The sequence below is a fragment of the Oxyura jamaicensis genome, chromosome 14 (assembly GCF_011077185.1).
Source record: "Oxyura jamaicensis isolate SHBP4307 breed ruddy duck chromosome 14, BPBGC_Ojam_1.0, whole genome shotgun sequence".
Lineage (NCBI taxonomy): Eukaryota > Metazoa > Chordata > Aves > Anseriformes > Anatidae > Oxyura > Oxyura jamaicensis.
The window spans coordinates 3,731,303-3,753,454 of record NC_048906.1 but is presented as its reverse complement, the minus strand read 5'-3'; the positions used below and the strand labels follow the sequence as shown (position 1 = coordinate 3,753,454).

Below are 22,152 nucleotides of genomic sequence, written 5' to 3'. Positions count from 1 at the left end.
TTACAGCTACAGCTTCCCTTACAGCTCAGTCCCTGCTGCAGTTCTTCCTTTGCAGCTGTTGACAACAGCCGTGAGAACGGACACAACTGCAGCTCGGGACCTTTGGCTCGCAAGCACTTTTCTCAGCAGGTCTGTCTGTAAAGCTATCGGGCACCAGTAAGACAGCAGATGCAGAGCCATACCAAAAGGCAACTCGGCTGCAAAGCCAGGAACGAGTCCCAGTAATCCCAACGCCTGCTGCTGTGCCCTGCTGCCAGCACACGCTGCCCACCAGCTCTTTTCACAAGCCCGCTCTGCAGAACGGCGCTCAGAGCACTTCCAACCAAAGCCCTTGTCTGTTTTTTTTTCCTAAAGCAACACCAGTTGCTTCCAAGTCGCGGTCAGATGAAGTCTGTGCTGATGGAGCCTTTCAGTGTGTTTTTTAGCTGCCTTGGGAGAAGAAATGTTTTGCTGTCTAAGACCGGCTGTTTTCCTCTGGTGGAACGCGTGTATTTCAACCCGCTGGCATCGGATGGTAATTGAAATCAGGGTGCGAATCACTGACAAAAGCCCTTCGCTACTTACTGTGGGATCTGTCCAGAGAGAACACTTGGCACAGTCCTGGCAGGGAGCCCCGGGCGAGCGGGGGTGCTGGCAGAAGTGGTCGTACCCGTTAATGGCAGCCCGGCAGAGGTAGCACATCTGAGCGCCGCAGCGGCAGGACATGCGGTTGCAACCCTCCGATTTAATTAGGCCAGTCCCACACTTGTGGCATTTTCTAATGCGGGCAGCTGTCATTTTCTCTTCTCTGCAACACAAGAGGAGGGAGAAGAATTAGAGACGGGCTGTTTGCATTCGCCAGCCTGCAGTGAAGTTACTGCTGCACCATCCCAGCACGGCTTTAACCCCCTCTCCCCGTTCTCTCTCCTCCTACGCTATCCCCACAGACCACCGCCGTTCCAAGGAGGTCTGGGCTCAGCTCCACTTGGAGCCAGCCCATGACAACTCAAGAACAAATTAAGTGAAGGAAAGTCAATCAGTTACTGCATGCTACAGCCCTGATTCTGGTTTCCATGCGAGCCAAAACACAGCGGTGCCAGGCTCTGGCTTGGGAAGAATTTAAACCTTAAGTCAAGGGACCAAAGGGCATGCGGATTCCTGACTCTGCCACAAAGAAATATGGTCCAGGAGATAAAGTTTGGGAAAAGCAAACCATTTGCTCTCATCTGCTCGATAGTTTTATGTTTGGCTGTTGCTCTGGTTACAAAGTCGCCACGACCATGTATATTTTTTTTCAGTGCTGGCTGCTACGCTCCGGATTTATTTGGTTTTCGTTAAATTTAAATCAGTAACTGAAAGATAATCACGTCCTTCCCCACAGAGACTGGGCTTTCCCAGTAAAATTCCCTACATAAGTCTTCCAGAGGTTATTGCTTTAGGTGCAAAGCACAGGCTTCTACTCTAACAAAGCACGAACGGGAATCCAGGACAAAGCGTGGCCCCGTCCCGAAGAGGCAGCCTGGCACCAACACGCCCCAGTGCAAAGGCTCAGCGACACTATTTTGGCACTGAAACGGAGCAAAGCCTCGGTCATTTAATTAAAAGACTTAAGAGTACAAGCTGTCATCCTGAGGGCCCATTTTCTGACCACGGGAGATCACGTTTCAATTTAATTCACCATCTAGGAGAACTGAAATTTGATGACAGCCGAGCGAAGGGACTGCCTCGGCCGAGGGAGGCACGGTCCGTTGGCTGCACTGACCCAACAGTGGGGAATGATCTTCCCCAGCCAGCATCTCCACCCAGCTGCTTCAGCGGCCCTGCGAAGCCAACATGTGTTTGGGAGACAACAGAGAGGTATTTTTAAGGAGGATCACAGCAACAAAGCGGGCACGGCCCCACAAATCGCTCCGTCTGCACAACCGGAGAAGCAGCGAGTGGCAGGGTGGAAAAAGGAGCAGCTGGAGGTGGGAATTTCAGCTGCCCTGCAGCTACACCGAGCTCCCAAGCACGACCTGCGCCCAGGTATTGGGAGACGCACTAAGAATAGACAGGAAGGAAAAAAAAAAAAAATCAATTTGAGACTGACTTCTGTGAGCTGCAGCTGCTCTTCCCTCCTCTGCTCAACAGGATGCTGCTGATGCAGGGTTTTTTTTGGAAACTTTGAGCCCAGCAGGAAGTTTGGCTTGAACTCCAGCTGTGCTTCCCTTTCCTTATGCAGGGCTTCAAAAGGAAGCTTTTATTGTACCGTGCAGTACGACCCATCTATCTACGGCAACAATCTGCTGAAGGTTTTGAAACTGATTTTTCCCCTTGTTAGGGACATGGCAACTTGTTTCTCCTCCCTCTCGCCCCTCTTTCCTACAGGGAAAGGAGTGGCAAGAGAAAGAAACCATATCAAATCTGTGACAATATTTTGTTCTAAATTACGGACTGTGGGATGAGCAAGCAGCAGTCATTCAGGCTCGCAGCAGAGGAGCTCTCCAAGCTCTGCTTGTACCGGACACGCTGAATCAGAGAGGAAAGGATTGGGCAACACAGGCAATTCCCACTTGACTGTGCCAGACATGCAGCTTCATGGCTCAGCCCTCGCTCGTCTCCTAAAGCCAGCAGATTTTGTAATCTATGGTAGCAACGAGAGAGTTCAGGCTTCAGAAGGTTTTGGGGAAACATTTGAGATTTGCAGGCAAGTATTTCAAAACGTGACTCGATCTGTAAAGATTCCTCCAGACAGGCTGGTTAGAAACAGAAAAACTACTGAGAGCAAACACATCCCTCCATGAAGCCAGAAAGCAGTAGCTGAGCAAGCCACACTTTGGCATGTTGTCACCGGCCTAGGTTTTCAGCAGGTAAGCTCCTTTGACTCAAGGTGCTGCTTTGGCTCAACGCAACACCTCCCTTCTCCCCCCAAGTGAATGGAAGCAACACCGGGGGGTTTCTCACCTCGAAGGACCAGGTGCCAGCCTGCGAGACATCGGGCTAGGCAGGGGAACAGCCTGGTCTGGTGACAGCTCTCCCACGTTCTCAGATTACCACCTGGATCCCTTGCCAAGTATCTTTCACAGAAAGAAATCCCATCCCAGGAGCCTTCTGACCCCTCAGCTTTGGTGCCGCCAGTACCTCCCTGACGGCAGGTAACGACACCCAGCAAGACTTCAGGGCTTCCAATGTTGACAAGAACAGCTCAGTTTCTTACCCCCTCCACGCCCGTTTATTGCCTGGCATGTCACCGTTGTTGTTATTAATTTTATCAAGGCAATTATTTTTGCCTGTTTGTGGCCTTTACTTACATGGACGTCCTGTACTTGATGTCATCCTTCTCAGCCAGCTGCTCACAGGTGAGGTTCATGTGCTCCTTCCACAGCCCCTGGCACTTCCGACACGTTTCCTGAAGAAGACAGCAAACGTTGAAGAAAGAGAAGAGCCAGCACACCACTAAGAGCACTGGGGACTGGAAAAATCCCCATCTCTTCCCCCACCGCATTGCAGATTCTCAGCTGAGGATGGGGCTGGCAGTTCTGCCTAGAGGCACAAGGCCTCAGAGAGGTCCGCAGGTTGTGTCCTCCACTGGAGACCAGAATGAAACCACCCGTAACAGGTGCCAAGGGGCTTCCAAGGCACAAGAACCCAGGGGCAAAATGCAACGGGAGCTATCTACAACTGTGTTAAACGAGTCTGTGAATCCACCTTCACCCCAGCTCGTGGAACGGCCACCAGGTCAACCAGTGGCAGGAGCAGGCTGCTGAAACGAAAACACGATGCTAAAGGTCACCGAGCTCCGATGCTTCCTGAGCAAGACCTTTCCCCTGCATACAGGGGACTTTTAGTTCAGCTTGCGATGGAAAGCTTGCTGCTGTTTTGTGGCCGCATCAAAAACTCTGCTTCACCTCACAAGCAAGTCTATGTTCTGCTTCGTAAAACTTCACGAAATAAAGTTAGAGCAGTTTGCGAGAGTAAATGTTTTACAAGGCAGGATGTGGACAAGCGTCCACAGAACAGAGGTGGCAGATTAAAAAGTATTTACGAATTCAACCAAAATAGCTGAACTAAGTTTAGAGCAAGTGACTGAACTCTCCCGTTCTTGTAAGCTCTTCAGCACCAAGACTCAGCTCAGGCTGGTAAAGCCGCACGGAGCAGGAGAGCGTTGGAGGCACTCTTGGCAAGGGAGCTTGGACTAACGCTGGCGACACAGTTGATTTTTTCAGCTGGCTGTCCAAAGAAAACATAATTTTGTTTTGGGTCAAACAAGAGATTTTCCTTTAATTTGAGGACGATTAAAAAAGCATCCAAATCAAACTTGGAAGAAGCGCACGTTTCACGATCCAACTGTTTCATCTTCAGGGCTGGGACTCGGGCTTTTACATCCAGCTTTCTCCCCCTGGCAGGAAAACCAGATGGCTGTGAAGCATCCTCTTTCCCCTCCACACCAAGGAAGGTCCCACGAGACAGCCCTGCCCTGCTCTGGTCGCACAGCTCGTGAGAGATGACAACTGCAGAGACAGCTTTTTGAGTGCATTACCTTCACTTTATTAAAATAAAGAGCTCGGACGATCATACGATAGACAAAAAAGTTAGCCATCCTCTAACCAAGAGTTAGTTCTCCTCAGCTCTGGCTGCATTTCTTGCCTAAAGACAAGCGCAGGCAGCAGCGTGCTTTTGATCGCTCATCAGACAAACAGGATGAAGACCAAAGCTTCCAAGGAAGCCACCCCTAGGAAGGGGGGGTGCAAAACGTTGGCTTGTTTGTATTTGTGCTCGCTGGGAGCTGCTTAATAGCTTCGGCTTTCATCTGCGGAATGAAAGGCTCCTGGCCCTGGCTGGTGAGCCGGACGTGTTTGCACACCGCAGGGCACAGGGCTGGAGGAGGAGAGCCGAGCGTGTCCTCGTCCCAGAGCTCAGCACAGCATTCTGTCATCACTCACCGTCCCGACACACCTCGGGCGGGCAGGCCCAAGCTTTAAGGGGCTATAGGTGCCTTGTTTCTGCTGATCCCCGTGAATCACTCGGCCTACGCCGCATTTCCCTGCTAGAGCTGTTCAATCGGGCACCATTTTGGGTGCCTCCTCGGCGAGGAACCTCCCTCCCCTTTTATTCGACACCCAGCCAAGTGCCGCTGGAAGATCAGAAGCGCTGTATGCTTTTTTCCATACATCAAGGGTTAAAACCAGTTGCTGGGGCCCTGCTCCACAGAACCACTTTCACACGCCAGCAACAAAGATTTCACAGCTTTCTGCCAGAAGGGTTGGCACACGCTGCGGCCAGGAGCCTCCAATTCCCAATTACTTAACTCCAGGAGCCTCCTTCGCTGCCGAAGTAGAAGCGATGCCCTTCTGGAGCAGATGGAGCTGCTTCTCCTTAAACCAAGTCGTTCCCTGCGCCTTTTGTTACCGCCGCCACCCCGGCTTCGAACGCCGCGGGTATCTAAAAACAACGCTCTCCCCCGAGCCGAGGCTGGGGCTGTTTGCCAAACGGTTGTCTCCTCCACCCGGGGGAACGGATTCCTTTACAGCCGAGGAGAGAGGGAAAGGACAGAGCCTCGCAGGCTCCCCGATGCGCTGGCACCGGGTGAACCTGGAGGGAGCCGCTTCGCCATCTCACGGCGAGCTCTGCGCAGCGAGGGCCATCGCAGCTGGGCTCACGGCGGCGATCCTGGCCCTGCCTGGGGCTGAGCACCAACGTCCCCAGGGTTTTAACCACCACCATCACCTGCTGCACGCCTCCGGCCTCGGCATTCTCCTTCCAGGAGAGAGAAAGGAACATTTTGGCAGTGCACGGGCCATTGAGAGCTCAATGCAACTTCTCATTTAAGCGAGACAACGGCCCATTGTTAGCGGTTACGGGAACTGGTGTCGGACCCCTCGGCACAAAAAGGAGAGGAAAGTGTGTAAGTTCAGACCGAGGCAGCTGCTCCAGTGCCATAACCAAGGTCACAGCCGTCGCCTGAGAACAGAAAAATGACCTTTGGAATTTTTACACCTACTTGAATCACACCCGCTCCGTCGGGGAGGCCTCTGCACATCTCGCACAACGACGATTTTCATCTCGGCAGAATTTCCACAGAGGGCTCTTTTATTTCAGCAGCAGCTTTTTGCTCGGTGAAGAAATGTACTCTGCCATTTCCATATTAATTAACCTAAACACGCAGTAGGACGGCTGATTTTTGCAAGCACCCTAGATTATTTCTATTGTGCAATCTTGGCACCACGACAAGGCTACCACGAGATGAGGCAGCACGGAAATGCACACAAAGAGGGAACGCATCCTGCCCACCCCCAGAGCTAACGGCCGGGGAGCGCATCGGTCCTCCAAAACCAAATCCTGTCCCCAAATCCCATCCGGCTTCTCCTGCAGTTGTCTGCGAGCCAACCCTGACCGTCACACAGAGGTACCCAACGTGGGGAAGCACGTTTTGTTTCTGTTTTAACAAAAATAAGAGCTTTTTGGTTGAATTAACCCCTTCCAGGGGGGTGAATTCACTGTGTTTCCCCGGCCCAGCCCTCCTCGCAGGCAGGGCCAGCCTGACGGGCAGGTACAGTTAACGCAGCTCACGCTTCCAGGGTGGTTTGGAGAAGCTTTGGCACTGGCGAGCGGCTCCAAACCAGGCACGGATGCCGGAGCTTAAGTATCTCCTGCCTGCTACATCTGCCCGAGCTTGGCAGGCGGCCTGGGACAGTCCATTAACGCGCTGGGCTGGGACAGCGGAGAGGAGGATGTGATGGAGAGGGTGTTTAATCACCCTGTAATCTCCTCACTGTACATCTGTTAGAGGCAGTGGCTCCGTTTCCTCTCGCCGGCCGCCAGGAAGCAGCCGGGATTAGCACAAACATGTTTGGGTTCAGGAGGATCCTTTGTTCCCGGGGGCAGGAGCGCGGACGCTGGGCTCTGTGCGCTCAGGGCCAGCCCGCTGCCTTCACCGCCATCCTTAACGGCCCGTGTTAATTGTCCCTGCCTCTAATGAAGGTAGAAGGAAGTGTTTTATGGGAACCAGCCTTCCTCAGCACTTCCACTGATCCTCGCCACAAGCTGCTGAAGTATTAAAACGCAGCCTCAACTTTTTTTTCTTTCATTCCACCCTCTCCTAAAAATAACTCCGCGGTCCAGCCCGTGCATCAGCGGGCAGAAAGCCCTGTGAAACGAACACCCCCCCCCCCCAGCCAGCCCCCGCGGCCTTTGGGCCACAGGCAGGCTGTTGTTCGCACTGCCGTGAGCCGATCAGCAGCCGCTCGCCTGCTTTCAGCCCAGGCGAAAACATCAGACGAGGCAAACGGCTCCGTGAGCGGCTGCCCACGGCATTCCTGCGTGCCTGCTGCTTCTGGGGGAGGCTACACGAAGCCACGCACTGACCGAGCAAAACGCGAAGAGGGGAGGGGAAAAAAGAGGCAAAGAAAAAAAAAGCTCCTCTCAAACGCCAGGCAGTCCACCAGGCTGTCATCACCGCCCTCCAGCTCTCAGCGGTGGTGGAGCAGGGTCCGGTGCTCGCCTTGGCTCCCCGCGTGCTGGGGAATTAAATCCTTTCGCTGCAGCACCGCGCGAGTCCCCGCGTCCCCCAGGAGCCGCCGCTGATGGCGCACGTGGGGACGTCGGCGGCTGCGCTCCCCGCTGAGCCGGGGGGAGGTAACGCGCTGCATCCCCTCGGCCTGGCTGGGCCGGAGCCCCCTGCTCGATTCCCTGCTCGCAGACACACAATAGCTGGCCTCGAAGCGGCCAAGTTTTACCCCAAACCAGATGTGAACGCAACGGTCTCGGAACAGCACCTCGGGGCCAATCTGTGCTGCGCCGGTTTAATTACAGGGCTGCAATTCCCAAGCAGAGGAGGTGATGACAGAACACAAGCACAGCCTTCCTCCCCGCAAAGCGTCTGCTGCCCGTAACGCCACACCGACCTCGGGTAAAAGTGGATCATGTTTCATGGTAAACTCCTTCAGAGCTGTTTCTGGGATTTCCTATACGTTAATTCTGGGATTTCCTATATGTTAAACCGGGATAAAGAGGACACGATGCAGCCCCGAACAATCCGTGGTGGTGAGAGAGCCTGCTTTAGATACGTACAAACACCCAGCACAGGACAAGGGGACCCGTGGGCACCCGGCTGGTCCAAAAGCTGGCACCACTGCGGGCTCGAGGCAAGATCAGCCCCAGGTACCAACCCCAAAAGCACAGAACCCATTCAGCATGGCAAAACGGACACAACGCCTCGGTGGGCAAGGGGTGAGGAAGTGGTGGCAGGGAGGAAATCAGTGCTGGGTGGTTTCCTTCTCCTCCTCCTCCTCCTGGAGCTGCTGTTCCTCAGGCAGCGCTGCCGCTCAGCGGCCGCCGGCCACACCGCAGCGCTCGGGGAGGGAGAAGAAGAGAAAGGAGGAGGCGAGCTGCCGGGAGCAAAAAGTGACGTCTCCTCGCCTCGCACAGCCATGATTTGTTCCAGGAGGGGAAAGGCTGCCGGGGGAAATGAAGCCTTGGAGTAGTCTGCGTGAACGGGGCAGCAGGGAAACGTAACCGGAGACCTGCAGGGGACAGGGATAAGGAAAATCCACATTTATACCTGACGCTCACCAACAGTGATCAGCTCAGCTTTAAAGGAGCTCAGCTTTAAAGGGCTGGATTACCTGGTGTCGTGGCTGCAGTAGTTAGAGACGTATAGAACCCAAATACCTGCAGCTTCACACCAGAAGTGCTGCCGGGCACCAGGAACACCCCGCTGCTGGTCAGAGAGGAAACCGCGAGCACGAGAAGCTGCTCGCTTACCGTAATGTAACCAGAGAAACAGCTCTGCTGCTGGAAACGAACCTGGTTTAATTTGATCTTGCACCAAAGCTTAAAGAATTCCACTGCTGATATTTAAAAGAAGCATTTCTGTGTCTACTTCCTCTTAAGCCCCATGGACGTGAGGAACTTATCACAAGTCCCAGGCAGCAGGACGGCTGCTGGAGTGTCTGCATCACTTGTTAACTCACCAGGATCCCTTCCCTAAACGAGTGTTTCTCCTAAGGATAAGCTTCACCCCCCAAAACAACCCTTTTTCAAAAGCTGGTCCCCTGCCTCTGGGCAGGATCCAGCAGCTCTCCAAGCAGAGAGGTTTGGGGACAGCCGGGTGGATTGCCGCGGTCGCCTTCCACGCTGCTCACCCAGCAACCCGAGGCAGCCGGCAGTGCAGGCAGAGGAAGGCACCGCTTGGTGACTTTATAAAGGTGGGTTAAATATAGGCTGCGACCTCACGCTGACGACGTTTAAATCAGCATACCTCAAGTCACAGCACTCTCTGCTAGGGCAGGAAGTCAGAGAAATTCAGTACCTGCCACCGGAGTCACACGCGGAGCTGGTAACCGGCTTTGAGATCTGCAGGGCTGATTGCAGGTATCAGCTGGGTGCCTGCCCAGCCAAAGTAAATAATTAAATGCCAGCGGACTGCTTCAAAGCTCTCAGCAGCTGACCCTCCTGCATCTCCCCCCCCCACTGCAGATTGCCTTACTCCGCTCAGCAGAGGAGATCTAAGAGGTTGTCCATTTGAGCCTGCAGACAGCAAACAAGTGATGCTGTTTCTAATTGCTCCAACTCCAAGCCATGAAATCTAGCAGGGCTAAGGAACAGTAACTGCGGCTTCGAAGGAACAATGCAGACCTCGGGACAGGAACAGATTTAGCCTGCAAGACAAGCAGCCTGATTTTTTAAGGATAACTCGAGGGGCTGCACCCAAAGATAACGAGCTGGTTAAGGTGTTACAAAAGCAAGGCACCTTATTCGCAGAGATACCTGCTAACGAGGCATTGTAAGGGGGAACAATCACTGGAGTTAACATTGAAACTTCCCTCTTACACCCCCCCAAGACAAACAAATCCCCCCTCACCCTGCCCCAGACACCAATCCCTACCCACTGCTTTCTGGGGTAGATTTTCTTGTGTCAGGGAAGGATCACACCAGGAACTCGTTTACGGACGTCCTCTCCTCCAGCACCAGTTGCGTGGAGACCCAGGTTTATGTAACACACCTACGACCACTTTTAACGAGCCTTTGCAATATGGCAATCCTGAGAGTAATTCAGCAGCATTAGCACACTTCTGTTCCAATTTAGAGCTTTTTTCTTTTTTTTTTTTTTTTAAATCAGCACTCTCTACTTAGAGCATACGTTAACACCCCAGGTCATTGTAACACTTGCAAGGGATGAAAAATGTGAGCTTTCTGAGCAGGGTGGCGGTGCTGGCAAAATAAACCCTCAAACCCTGCGAGTACAGCTTGCTTTGCCAGGGAAATTAACCTTGAACAAGGGGAAACCCCACAAGTAAGCAGCTCCTTGATTTAAGCTAGCCATAACAAAAACAAAACCAAAAAAACCCCAGCATAAACCAAAGCAAACACAGAGAACGGCAAGGATGGAGAACAAAATGATACTCTGCCTCCTTGAGACCTCAGAAGTTCGTACAACTTTTTTGTTTCAATGCCTGCGTGGTCGAGTTGCCTCTTCCCTGTTCCTCTCCACGCAGACGCTACGAGAAAACACTTCAAAAAGCCCCTGAAGTTATCTGCACAGCACAGCAGGCAGACAGTGCTTTTGGCAGAAAATAAAGTGGTGAAAAGGGCCCTCCGAACTGCTCACCTCCACCTTCCAGACTCACCAGGGTGACACCGAGTCAGCTGCAACTGGTTTGCTACCCTCAAATAAGCTAGTGGTAAAACCAAAGCCAGTGGCCCGTGCTAGCACGGCCTGCTGAAACATCCTGGCTAGAAAGGGTGCTGGGGGAAATCAGCGTGCAGGCCGCTCACCAATTCCTCTTTCAGAGCCCCCAGCTGACATTTTCACTGCCTCTTGTCGTACCCAAAGCGCCCACGAGCGCAGACCAACAGCAGCTGGGCACGGGTTTCCCTTTGGTGTCCCTTTGGTGCAGAGGTGGCAAGAGAAACCCCAGAAGGTAGACGCGATGTGCCTCCCCGGGGCTGCAGGGAGCAGGACGCCGAGTGGAGCAGCTTCCAGGGAAGGGTGAGACAAACGCCACCCAAAATCAGGAGGCATGGGCTGCAACACTCACGGAGTCTCGTACCCAAAGCACGCGTTGCAATGGTGAAAGACCAACTTCAACCCTTGCCGTAGGTACGTCTTCACATCCCAGTGAACAAGTACGGGTGTATTGCAGGCAGGAACACGCCAGCCTTCAATTTGCAGAGGTCTGAAGTGATACAGGAACGACCGAGGGGCCCTGCACACCCCACAAACCCACCCGGGCGTGCAAGGAGTGTAGCAGAGGGGACAGGGCCACCCGAGGCCATCCCGCACAGCGCCTGCTCGCACCCAGACCCGTCCAGCCTTGACCAAACCGATCGGCCGAGCCGAGCCCTGCGGGAGGGCAGGCAGGTTCAGTGGTGCCGCAGTATCCTGCCAAACAAGGCCCAACTCAGGACACTTCTGCCTCCTAATTAGACGAGTCGTTGTTTCATCTGTAATTTAGTTTTCACCTAAGTCTTGTAATCCCTTTCGATCCCCATTTTTAGTAGTGTCGGAAAAAAGCGGCGGTCGGAAGCACTTAGGGATAAGAGGAGGACCAGCTTGGATCCACATAAAACAAAGCTAAACTGAGGGAGCACTTCCAAGGGGAGCCTCTCCACCCTGCCTGGCCCCGAAACAAGAGCTGGTAACCAGCAAGACAGGCTCGCTTCCACACAATCATGCGGAGGCTGGGAAAATGAGGCAAAAATCAAGCTCCCAAACACAAACATTTGCGAGGTCTCAGCGTCACTCCGAAGAAGGCTCAGCTGAACAGAAGTGAGACAGGAAGAAAGAGCTGCAACGCTTTACATTGTGAAATGCCAAGTAAAGCAGTTCCCTTTCTTGCAAACACCGACCAGAAAGCTCGGTTCCCCTCCCCAGCTGCTCTGTAGCACCACACCAATTTACTTAAACGCACTGCTCAACTATTTGCATGGCATGGCTAGTCCATAAGCCAGAGATGTTGCAAGGCTGCCTTCTGTAATTTTTTTCTGCCTTTTACAAGCCACCTCCTCTCCAGGGACCTGTTTGAGAAGCAGCAGTAACTCCCAAGGAGCAGCAGCAATTTCTGCCACGAGCCGACCACGACAGCGAAATACTTCCACGCTGCCGTCAGGCCAGGTTCCAGGGGAGGATCCTGCTCGTGCAGCAGCAGGAAGACAAGTTCCCACCATCCCAGGCCACAGATGGAGCAAGAAACTTTGCTTCTTGCTGAGATGGCCTCTGCAGGATGCTCACGTTCACCCAGCACAGACCATCTCCCTCGTTCCACCCCCGTACCAAGGAGGCTTGCCACAAATCCCACGGATGGCTGTCGTTGCCCTAACTGACATCAGGCTCCATCCGTTCTTCCCCACGCTCTGGTTCAGGCAAGCGCCACCGGGAAGCTCCGGCAGCAGGCGGGTTTGGGTGCAGACCTCCTCCCGGTGGTCGGTTTGGGATGCGTGCCTTCCAGTCCGGACACAGCAGATATCACTGAGAGCCTCTGAATTAAATAGGAAAAATGTAAAGCCTGCAAGTTTAACGAGTGCTTCGGTAAAGCTGAAAGTAGGCGAGGACGGAGATTAGTTACCCTCGGGGGTTACCTTATCAAAGGGCTGGATTATTGACTTACACTGCACAGGCAGTTCCTTCTCAAGGATTAAGTGCCGTACCCTCAGAGGGTAGCCAAGCCCAGACAAAAACGCAGTGTGGGATGCTGAAAGATTAAATCAACAATTCTGGCAGCACAAATGAAGTATTTAGAAAGAGGATTGGTTTTTCCCATCTCCCCAGCCCCAGAGCACTTTACAGATTGTGTTCTGTTTCCCCCTTGGACCTCTGCTGTAAAGTCAAGGGAAGGAGAAGAAAAAAGTGTGATCACAAACACCCTGTTGTTAAACCAGAGCTGAACAATGTGCAGTTGCTACTGAAAACTATTTCCAAAGTGCTTCCCCGACACGTGGGGAAGTGTTTAGCTCCTACTGACCAAGAGGTAACCAAGAGGAAGCTTCCCATGTGAACAAAGCAGATCCCTTTGCTGCTTCCTACAGTCAGCAGCAAAGGAATCAGGAGCTTCAAAGCCACCTTCCTGTGTGGAAGAGAAGCCACACACCCACAGCTGGAGCTGTTATCTGCTGAGGGGGCGGCTGCAACGAAGCAGGAGATCTGTGAGGTGCTGAGATAGTTACGTGAGCTCTCCTCCTCCGGGATATCCAACTCGTTTGTTCCAAGGTGCACGCGGGGACGTAACAACCAGCCCGACCAGGTGGGAAGAGCGGAGGAGCCTGTAAGCGATCCGTCTTGCGGAGGTCAGCAGCTCCCAGCAGCAAAGGAGGCTCACCAACAGCCCTGGGAACATCACGGCAGACTGTCCCAACCAGTCAGCCTTTCCTCCTCATTTCAGAGCTCAAGGGCTGAATAAGAAGTGAAACGAAAGCAGCAGCCAGCGTGCTTCGCGGGGAAGGAACGAGAGCTGTGCCACTTAAAAATAGAGTGGTTATTTTACAAGATTGCCAAATAAACCATTTGCGTGAAAGCCGTGAAGCAGGATGTGAAGCACTTTGTAGCAAGAAAGAGGAGACTCGCTTTATTAGAAAAACACTTTTAAGGTTCAAATTCATCAAGCCATTTGCAGCCGCAGACGATTTGTAAGAGACATTACTGGCTGAGAACGTTGTCTTTTGGCTTACCACCACCATGCAATTACCACCCAGAGGGACATTACCTCTCCTTAGCTAAGGAGCGGAGGTCGGTGCCAAGCGTCACGCACCAAGACCGCATTAACTGCTGTACGAAATGGCTCCGTAGGGCCCAGGAAGAAAACTATTCTGAGACATCCATTAGAGGCCGAGGCACTCCGCTCGGTGCGAAACAGTAAAAGTAACTGTCAAGAAGTGGGTATTGTCTTCCTGCGTGTGTCTAGATTCAATCAGAGTTTCCTAGACACAATCAGAGCATCTGAAAACCCTCCTTAGCTGGGCTCGGCCCAGATAAACTTCTCCCCGTGAAATTAAGAATAGTCACGATGCCTAATTGCTGTCTTAAGCAAGACTGAAAGCTCGAGGCACCCCTGGAGCAAACAAAGCAGGCACCTCTGGGTAGATGTTGTAACTCGGGTTTATTTTAGCCTAGAACTTGCTGTGTCGCAAATCACATCCCCACCCGCCGGGAGCTGGTAAGACCAGCCCCTTCCCCCTGACCGACTTCTCGCTTCCACTTCTGACCCAGGATTTTATTGCAAAGGGAAACCAGCGTTATTGGCCATAAAAGGAGAAAGACCTATCTGCCACATTTCTGCGGAGGGGAGTCAGCGAGGAGGAACTTCAGCCACTTCCTTACAGCTCCGGAAACGCCGCAGGCCACCGCCGTCGCCCCTAAGGATTAAAGGGTTTTCCCCTCTCTTCCGTAAGGGATGCACACGCGGGCAAGGACGCCAGGCTGCGGAGAAGGACGGCGGTCTTGTTTGTAGGGAAGACAAAAGGGGAGGAGAACAAAAGGGACAGCAGCACACAGGCAGCGCTCTGTCCGTCCGGCACCGGGGGCACTTGGCTGCACCGCGCTCTGCTTCACCGGGGGCTGGCACCTCCTTTCCACGCAACCCTAATTACGTAGCTACTGGAAAATGATGTTTGACAAGCTGAGAATTTCATCTGAATCAGGATCATCTGCCCTGTTAGTTAGGGCGTATTTATGTCCGCTCAGCAAACTCCTGGTTCTTCCCTCTCACGTTAGTCTGAATTCCTGAGCTGAAACACAGGCGTGTTCCCCCCGAGAGTAAGAGCTGACGAGTGATTTCATTTGGGAATAACAACTTCAAAAAAAGGCATTTTCTTACCTTTATAGCACAAAACACAACCACAGGCAAGCCTGCGCACACAAGGATGAATGAAGGCCGAGCAGCCCCGCCTCTGAAGGCGCTCCCTGGCTGCCATCGGTGCCGCACATCCAGCAGCTCAGACACTCCACAACAGCTGACGGGACTATTTCATTTTTCGTACAGTGCCGGTTTCGCTTTCAGAATCACATAAAACAACGCGGCGGTGCTTGGGTGGAAACCACAACACTCGTTATGACTCCCGAAGTAACACCGAACCAAGCTGCGGACCGTCAAGTCTCGGAAAGGCAGACCACGTCCGCACGACAGCACCCCGGGAGGGACATCAGCGTTAGGATTCCAGGACAACACCTGCTGCAATGCTTCGTGGGATGAGGTTGCCGTTACTGAAGAAACTCCAGAGCTGAAGTATTAGAAAGGCATTTAGAGAAAGGGCAAGCAACGTAACTTCGTACTCGGTGTCTCTAAGTTTCTTCCCCAGTGTGGTTCCCCCACGCAGGACTGCGGTGCTTCCCACCAGCCTCTCAAACCAGCAGACTTTTAGCAAGAACGGAGCCAAACAGCACAGAAGGATCCGTGTCCTGCACCTCGCTCCGGTGGAAACACCGCTGTCCCACACCAGCTCTCAGGAGCTGCTTCACCCTCTGCAGCTCCCCAGGTCACCGTGGCTCTCGATGCACATCTCGCCAGCAGAACACCCAAGAGCGCACCCCGTATTTAGGTTCAGTTTTGCTGAGCCTTGTTCAGGTGCATCAGCTTTACCTCTAACACACGCTACATCCACGCAGCTTTGCAAAATGGGTGCAAAAAGCCTTGCTGGCTGGGCTCTGTCCGGTGGCTTCGGGGCTGCTGGTGAGACCACTGCACAGTCAATCCCTCCCCTCCCTTCTTTTTATTTTTATTTTTTAATATAAACCCCACTCTTTCTTGATCTCCCAGGAATGCACAAACGATATTGGTGTATTCAATATTATAAAACCAACTAAAACTTGGCTTCCCGCTTTTGGCTGCCAGCCTGGACCCTCTCCCTCGGAAAAGCAGCTTTTCAGAACGAGCCTGAAAACAACTCGTCTTACACCGAGCCTCACTACAGAACGGGCAAACAGAGAGTCAACCTCTCTAAGACACGATAGAATAGTGAAATTAAAGGGTCAGAGGGACACCACAGAATCACAGAGCTGTAGGGGTTGGAGGGGACCTCGGGAGATGAGCGGGTCCAACGTCACAGAGCTTCAGGCTGCGAGGTTTCTTTGGGTGCATTCTTTGAACCACGTTCGCCTTCAATCAGACCTTCACTACCCGCTACGTGTTTCTCGCCCTGCTACACGATGACTGCTGCTAAGTCAGCCAGCAGGCTGTGAGCTACCCCAATGCCTTCCAGACCCAGTTGGCTTTATGTAGCGAGATCCTCGGCACCCATCATACTCTGAGAAAAAGAAAAATAGAGAAAAGCAGGTACAATACCTCCTTTGTCTTCTGCCACAGAACTCCAAAACTTATTTTCACATGAGGCTGCTAAAAATAATCCACCCTTAAAAAGCCCTGTTATTTTTATACAGTCACAAGAGTCGCTGGATTGCTTCTAATTATCCCATCCTTCCTTGGAATTTCTATTTGTGCTTGACAAGACACAACAGGCTGCCTCACCAGGGCAATCATCGCACATCTTGATTACAGGCAGCTGGGGAAGTTTAGCCTCCTCGTGAACAATTTTGGGAGAAGGATGGTTAAAAAGAGCCTGCTTTACTGTCTCTGGAGTCTGTGTTAAAAAGGGATGAGCTTACAGCCAGGTGCCAGATCAAAGCAGACATACCTTACGCTGGCCATGTTTAAAAATAAGCTCGTCTCTTCACAAGGATCCACACCAGGACCAGAAGGGTTCCACCTAAACAGGACCAACAAGGAGATGCCTCAAAAGCCCCTGGAGCAGACTGGGTGTGCTGGAGCTGACTGTCCTGCCTGTGAAATACATCCTTACCGCTTCCAGGGGACGTTGCCCTTCCCCTCCAGACAGCGGCAACACGGAGGAATCAGCTCCAGGCACAGCGGCAGTATAAATAGCAGGGCATCTGCCCCGTGCTCCACGGCCCAGCCTGGCAGCTGGATCTGTAAACACGCTATCGGCGCCTGTTCTCACAGCATCTCCAGCGCTGCGAGTCAGCAGCGAGCTATTACTGGAACTCATTGCCACACGTCCCAAAATTTGCATGGAAGACTCGCTGGATGCTTACTCATACGCTGCCTGGCTCCTCCATGACATCCTTCGTGTTCTTCCTTCCCCAGGGGGAAGCACATTGGGGGATTACTGCCCACAGCCCCACGTTGGGCTCGTAATCGCCACCTACTGCAGCCAGAACTCACGCCGCACTTCCACCGCTATTGCTTTCCTCCACCTTTCTTCTCCTTTGAGAAACACGAGGCGAGCATCCCAAGAGCCAGCCCTTGCGATTTCGATCGTCATGGCAACCCAGCTCCCCTGCCCAGAGCTCCTGTGCTGGGTACCAGGTGCTGGGTACCAGACGAACGCCGCCTCTAACTCGTCTCGGGCATCCTCATCCTCGCTACGCCGGCAGCTCCCGAAACATGGGTAGAGTTACAACAGTACAAAGGAAGGAATCTTACTAGGTCCAACCTCTCTGTTCAGGCGAAGAAGCAAGCTTTGTTAGTAATAAGGTATTTTAATGCTCTGTTCTACTATACCTGGTAAAATAAAGAGGTCTGGTTCATAACAAGTCTGAGCAGTGGGAAGTTTAGGACAGGTGTAGAGGGTTTTGCTAAAGCAGCTTGGACCTACTGTGAAAGAAAGAGGGGAAGACTGCTCCACAAAAGAGCAGATGCAAGAACAGGGCTCTGGAGCCCTCTTATGGCAGCTTGCTCTCAGCTTCCTTGGAGCGAAACCCCGAGCACACGCCCCGAATCATCTCTTTGTAGAAAAGAATGCAGTGCTGTTCAGATAGGCAGGGAAAAAACATGCCCTGAGAGCGGATTTTGGTAACACAAACATTTTAAAATGAAACAGAGCACACTTTCAGCTACCGTACCGCTCCTGATGTGTGTGCAGACTCGTGTTTAAGAGCAATGACAGAAGATTGTGAGACCCCCCTCATTTTTTTCCCAAAGCTGAAGCGTTACTTCAGCAAAAGCGGTGCGTGAGCAGCGCTAAGGAAGTTACCAAAAGCTGCTGCTTTAATACCAACAGTCCCTCCACTGGCATGTCAGGCTGCCCATGTCACGCAGGCAACCTGCACTGCTTTTGTACAAACTCTTCCTTGAGTTTTTGGGCTGCTAAGGTCCAACCGAGCCACGGAGCTGTTCTCAGCGAGCCCAAACCTCCGCCTGGCAAGCACGCACGGAGCACACGGCGAGGAGGAGGCTCACTGCTAGCAGGGAAGAGCGCGGCAGCTGGGCTCCGAAGGGGTTACAAAGAATCAACAGCAAGGAAATATTTATGGAGGGAAGATGCTGAGCTGTGCATGTTTCCCAAGCAGTAGATGGTTTTAATTTACCTCTTGCAAAGGCTGTGATTATTTGCTGCTGGGTTTTGCTGAAAGCAACTATTTGAGGCTCACTTGCTCCCTCTGCTGTCAAAGCTCTGCAGCTGATTCAGAATAAATCACCCCTTAAAACCACACAAAATGCAAGGAATGCTGCTTCTTTTCCCCTCTGGAAAAAAATGTATGCAATATTTACATGAACTATGAAGTCCTGTGGCTTTTTCAGGCACAAATCTCTCTTCGACCCTTCTCTTTTTCTATCTCTCACCTTTGGGGACTGGTCTCTGCCTGACTTCCACGCCCCTCACCAGGCCTTGCTCAGCAGCATCCCCAGGTGCACAGCTCTAGTTAGGGCTGAGTACGCTCCTCATTAGCTGGGGCCTGGCACCCGATCCCCTCGGGACTTGCTGGTCTCCTCTTGGGAAGGGAAGCTGTACCTTGTTAGCCTGTTCCCATCGCTCCCCGAAGTCCAGAAACCTGCACAGCCCCACAGGAGGAAAAAAAAAAAAAAGGAACCAGTGTTCCCTAAAATGAAAGCCATCACCTCCCAGCTCACGCTGCCTCCCCAGGCATTCAGTGCTAAATGACACCTTGTACATTCCTCCGTCTCCCAGCCTCCAGCTACTCCTCCTTCACTTGGCCTTTGTGCTTCTCCTCCTGTGCTCGTTACCAAGTCGCTGTATGATGCTGGTGTAGCACCGAGAGCTGCTCCGACTCTGCTTCTTGTTCTCCCTTTTCCCCCGAGGGCCACAGCTGCTGCCTCTTCCCCAGCCCTGCCTGGGGGGTGCTGCGCACAGAGCGCCCAGCCCTGCGTGCTCACGAGTAGCTGAACCTCATAGCTGCCCCTTCCCCAGGCTGGCAGGATCCCTTCTCGGCCCACGTGAGCGATGTTTGCAGGCCCCCGTAATAACGTATCCATCCAGCCCACCTCACATTCTTGCACTAATACGTACCTCAGAAGGAACCATCAATATTTGCCTGGATTTTCTGTTAATCTTGCTATGACACAGCTATTAGGATTACTGAAGTGTGGGCTGATAAGCGACGGGGTGGAGTGCTGGAGTGGTTCAGAGGATGACAGCAACATCTCGCTGCATTTTCCTCATGTGAATGCCTCGGTGACCTGCGCTAATCCACTTGGAAGATTACTGCCATGGCATCAAGGTTCTTAAAATATGAAGCAGGAGGTGGAGCGCTGCAAAGAGGAGTTTATTTCCAGCCCAGCCTTTTCTAAGTATACGCATAAACATTTGTAGTCGATGAGAAGTGGAAAGTTGCAAAAAAAAAACCACACCAAAACCACTTAAAAAACCCAGAGCATGACCTTCCTGTATGCCCGCATCTACTAGCAGGAAAAAAAAAATGATAAGCGGGTGAATCTGATGTTAACACCATACCCTTTCCATCAGTATACGCATACAGGAACGACTTCCTTTGGCCTAGAACAGCAGCGGTTTAACAGAATGCCTTCCCGAAATGAAGGCTGGCTTTGCACAGCCCCGGCCAGAAGTGGAGGCTTACCAACAGCCATTACCTACGGGTCTCTTACTCCTCAATACGAGTATGTTGTAATTTTCTCCAGCAGCGAAATCCACGTGACTGAACGTGGCATCATACGTTAGCAGCCCATCTAGCAGCCCAGGAGGACAGAGGACACAGAACACACCCCACGCAGAGGGCAGGCGTTCTGCCCCGCTGGTGGTGCTTTGTCTCATAGCTCTCTGTACATTTTCTTTCTCTGAGCTCGTCCTGTGGCCTTTGAATCCCCCCTGTTCCAAGGTTGTCCCCCCCACGGCGGCGCTAATTAACGCTCCGAGATCCCCAGGGGAGCGTTACCTACTGGATCCGGGCTGCCGCTTCTCGCAGCTCTCCGGCTCCTTGGCCGTCATCCAGCCACATCTGTTCACACCTCGCCTGGCTGAGCCTGGACAACCTAGCTGAATCACAGCTCGAGATGGTGGGGCTACACACCGTGATGGTGTTAAAGCGAGAGATTTCAGCTCAGAACGAAGCCAAGAGCAGCCATCAAAATAGGTGGGCGTAGCCAGCATCTACGCCCCGTATCAAAAATTCCATTTACAACTAGGTCTAACATCTCCCTTGGTCCTTCTCAACCAAGGTATTCGAGCTGATCCCAGAACTCCAGGCTGACTCAAAGCACGGGTTTTCACCCAGCTTTGGCTTTCAGACCTTTAATACTACCCGACTGTTACCTGTTAGGTACTTTACAGACTCATCAAGTGATCTCATAGCATTTCTCCGGACAGTTAAGCTTTAACATACTTTAAGGCAGGATTTCTACACCTCAGAGGATATTTTTTGTATGCTTTAAGTGTCTCCTAGCTCCCTGTCATCCTTCACTAGGAATGTGAACAAAACACTTGGTGTCAACAACGGTGCCAAACCAGAAAGATGGATCTTTCGCTGACTCCACGTGCCCCAGCATGCAAGTCCAAGGACTACAGCAGCTTTCCTGGCAATTGCTTTGCTTTCCTTCACTTCTCCATGGTGATGTGGTCTGCTCCAGAGGAACTGTCCCGTCCGGATTTTAAGGAGAGCATCTGCAATGAAGCCTGTAGAAGGCAGTGAGAAGGGCAACCAGCACTCCAGGCACAAAGCAGCCAGGCACTCGGAGCAGAAAGCAGCCTGGAATAGCACCCGCAGGCAGACCATGGGACTTGGGTATCTTCCCGACAAGTATTTGTACCGAGGCCATGTGGGAGACGAGGCAGAGGGCCTCAGTGTGCTTTGGTACAGCTGTACCATTGCACAACGCGCTGCGTACACGCACAGCCCGACCAAAGCATTGAGTAAATACCTTTCAGTTTTACATTCCCCAGTCAGCCAAGGCAGCCTTTCCCCCACACCCTCCGACTCCCCAGTGCCTTCGGGCTCCTCGCTGCAGGGGCCGTTCAGGCAGCTCTCGCTGCCCGTGGGACATCAGAGCAGTGCTGTGCAGGAACAGCGGGGAATCAGGCGTGTGCAAGCACAAGCAGTGCATGTACACTATCATTATCAGCCTTCCCGAAGATAATTTCAGGGCACTGGAGACAACAGATACCCATTTCTAAAAAAAAAAAGCCGAGGAGTAACACTTGATATCAAAATAACATCTGATCAGCATCTAGCCACGGCAACTCCCCGCACGTAACAGGATGCAGGCGAAGGCTCACACGTCTCGTACTCAACTACTTCATTCCCATTTAGCTTCCAAAGCTCACAGGAGGGAATAGAGAAGCTAACAGCCACAACTAATGCGCAGCAGCTTTTCCCTGATCTGGACATCTCATTGCTCACCCTGGCCCTGCTCGCAGCTGGACTTCCAGGCTGCCCCTCGCCACGACAGAGCTTGGAGCCAAGTGCAATTGGAGAGAGCACGTCTGCTCTCCCACACGGGGCCGTGCACAGCTAGTGCTTCTCAGCCATCTTCTGGTACGAGTCGTCCGCTCTGGGGCCGAGATAACTGATTTTACACGACGTGTTGTGATTTCTCTACTTACGGAGGCAGGGCATAGGGAAGGCAATCGCCAAGTGTCACTGCAGGAAGGGTTTAAACCGTGGACAAGGAACCCGATCCACGTGTTTGGTGAGCACCTGGGGCTTCTACCTCGTCCTCAGGGAATCACCTGCATTTCGCCGCGTGATCGTTGCTATTCCGCGTTTGCATGCTTTGAGTTCATCACATTGGAGCAGGAAAAGGAAAGCAGGTGCAATTACGTGCAAGGCACTAACTTGCAGAAGGCCACTTTAAGAGCAGTGCTCGTTTTCCGCGCTTAGGGGTCAGCTTCGCCTCAGTAAATGGCGCTTTGCTTTTAGAGGACCAGCGCAAACAGCTGGGTTAAGTCTCCTGTGCAGAACGTGGCTTAGTCTGGCAGATGGGGATGCTAAGC

At 52.6% G+C, this 22,152-nt stretch overlaps 1 protein-coding gene across 1 annotated transcript in view; it reads right to left on the bottom strand.

Moving 5' to 3' along the window:
- Nucleotides 1-22,152, bottom strand: part of RNF216 (ring finger protein 216) — a 73,144-nt gene that overhangs the window by 9,135 nt on the left and 41,857 nt on the right. The window contains exons 14-15 of the mRNA XM_035339545.1: nt 3,270-3,367; nt 565-787 (exon numbers count right to left, since the gene is read on the bottom strand). Coding sequence (XP_035195436.1) covers nt 565-787; nt 3,270-3,367 — 321 coding nt within the window. The remainder of the gene's footprint in view (nt 1-564; nt 788-3,269; nt 3,368-22,152) is intronic.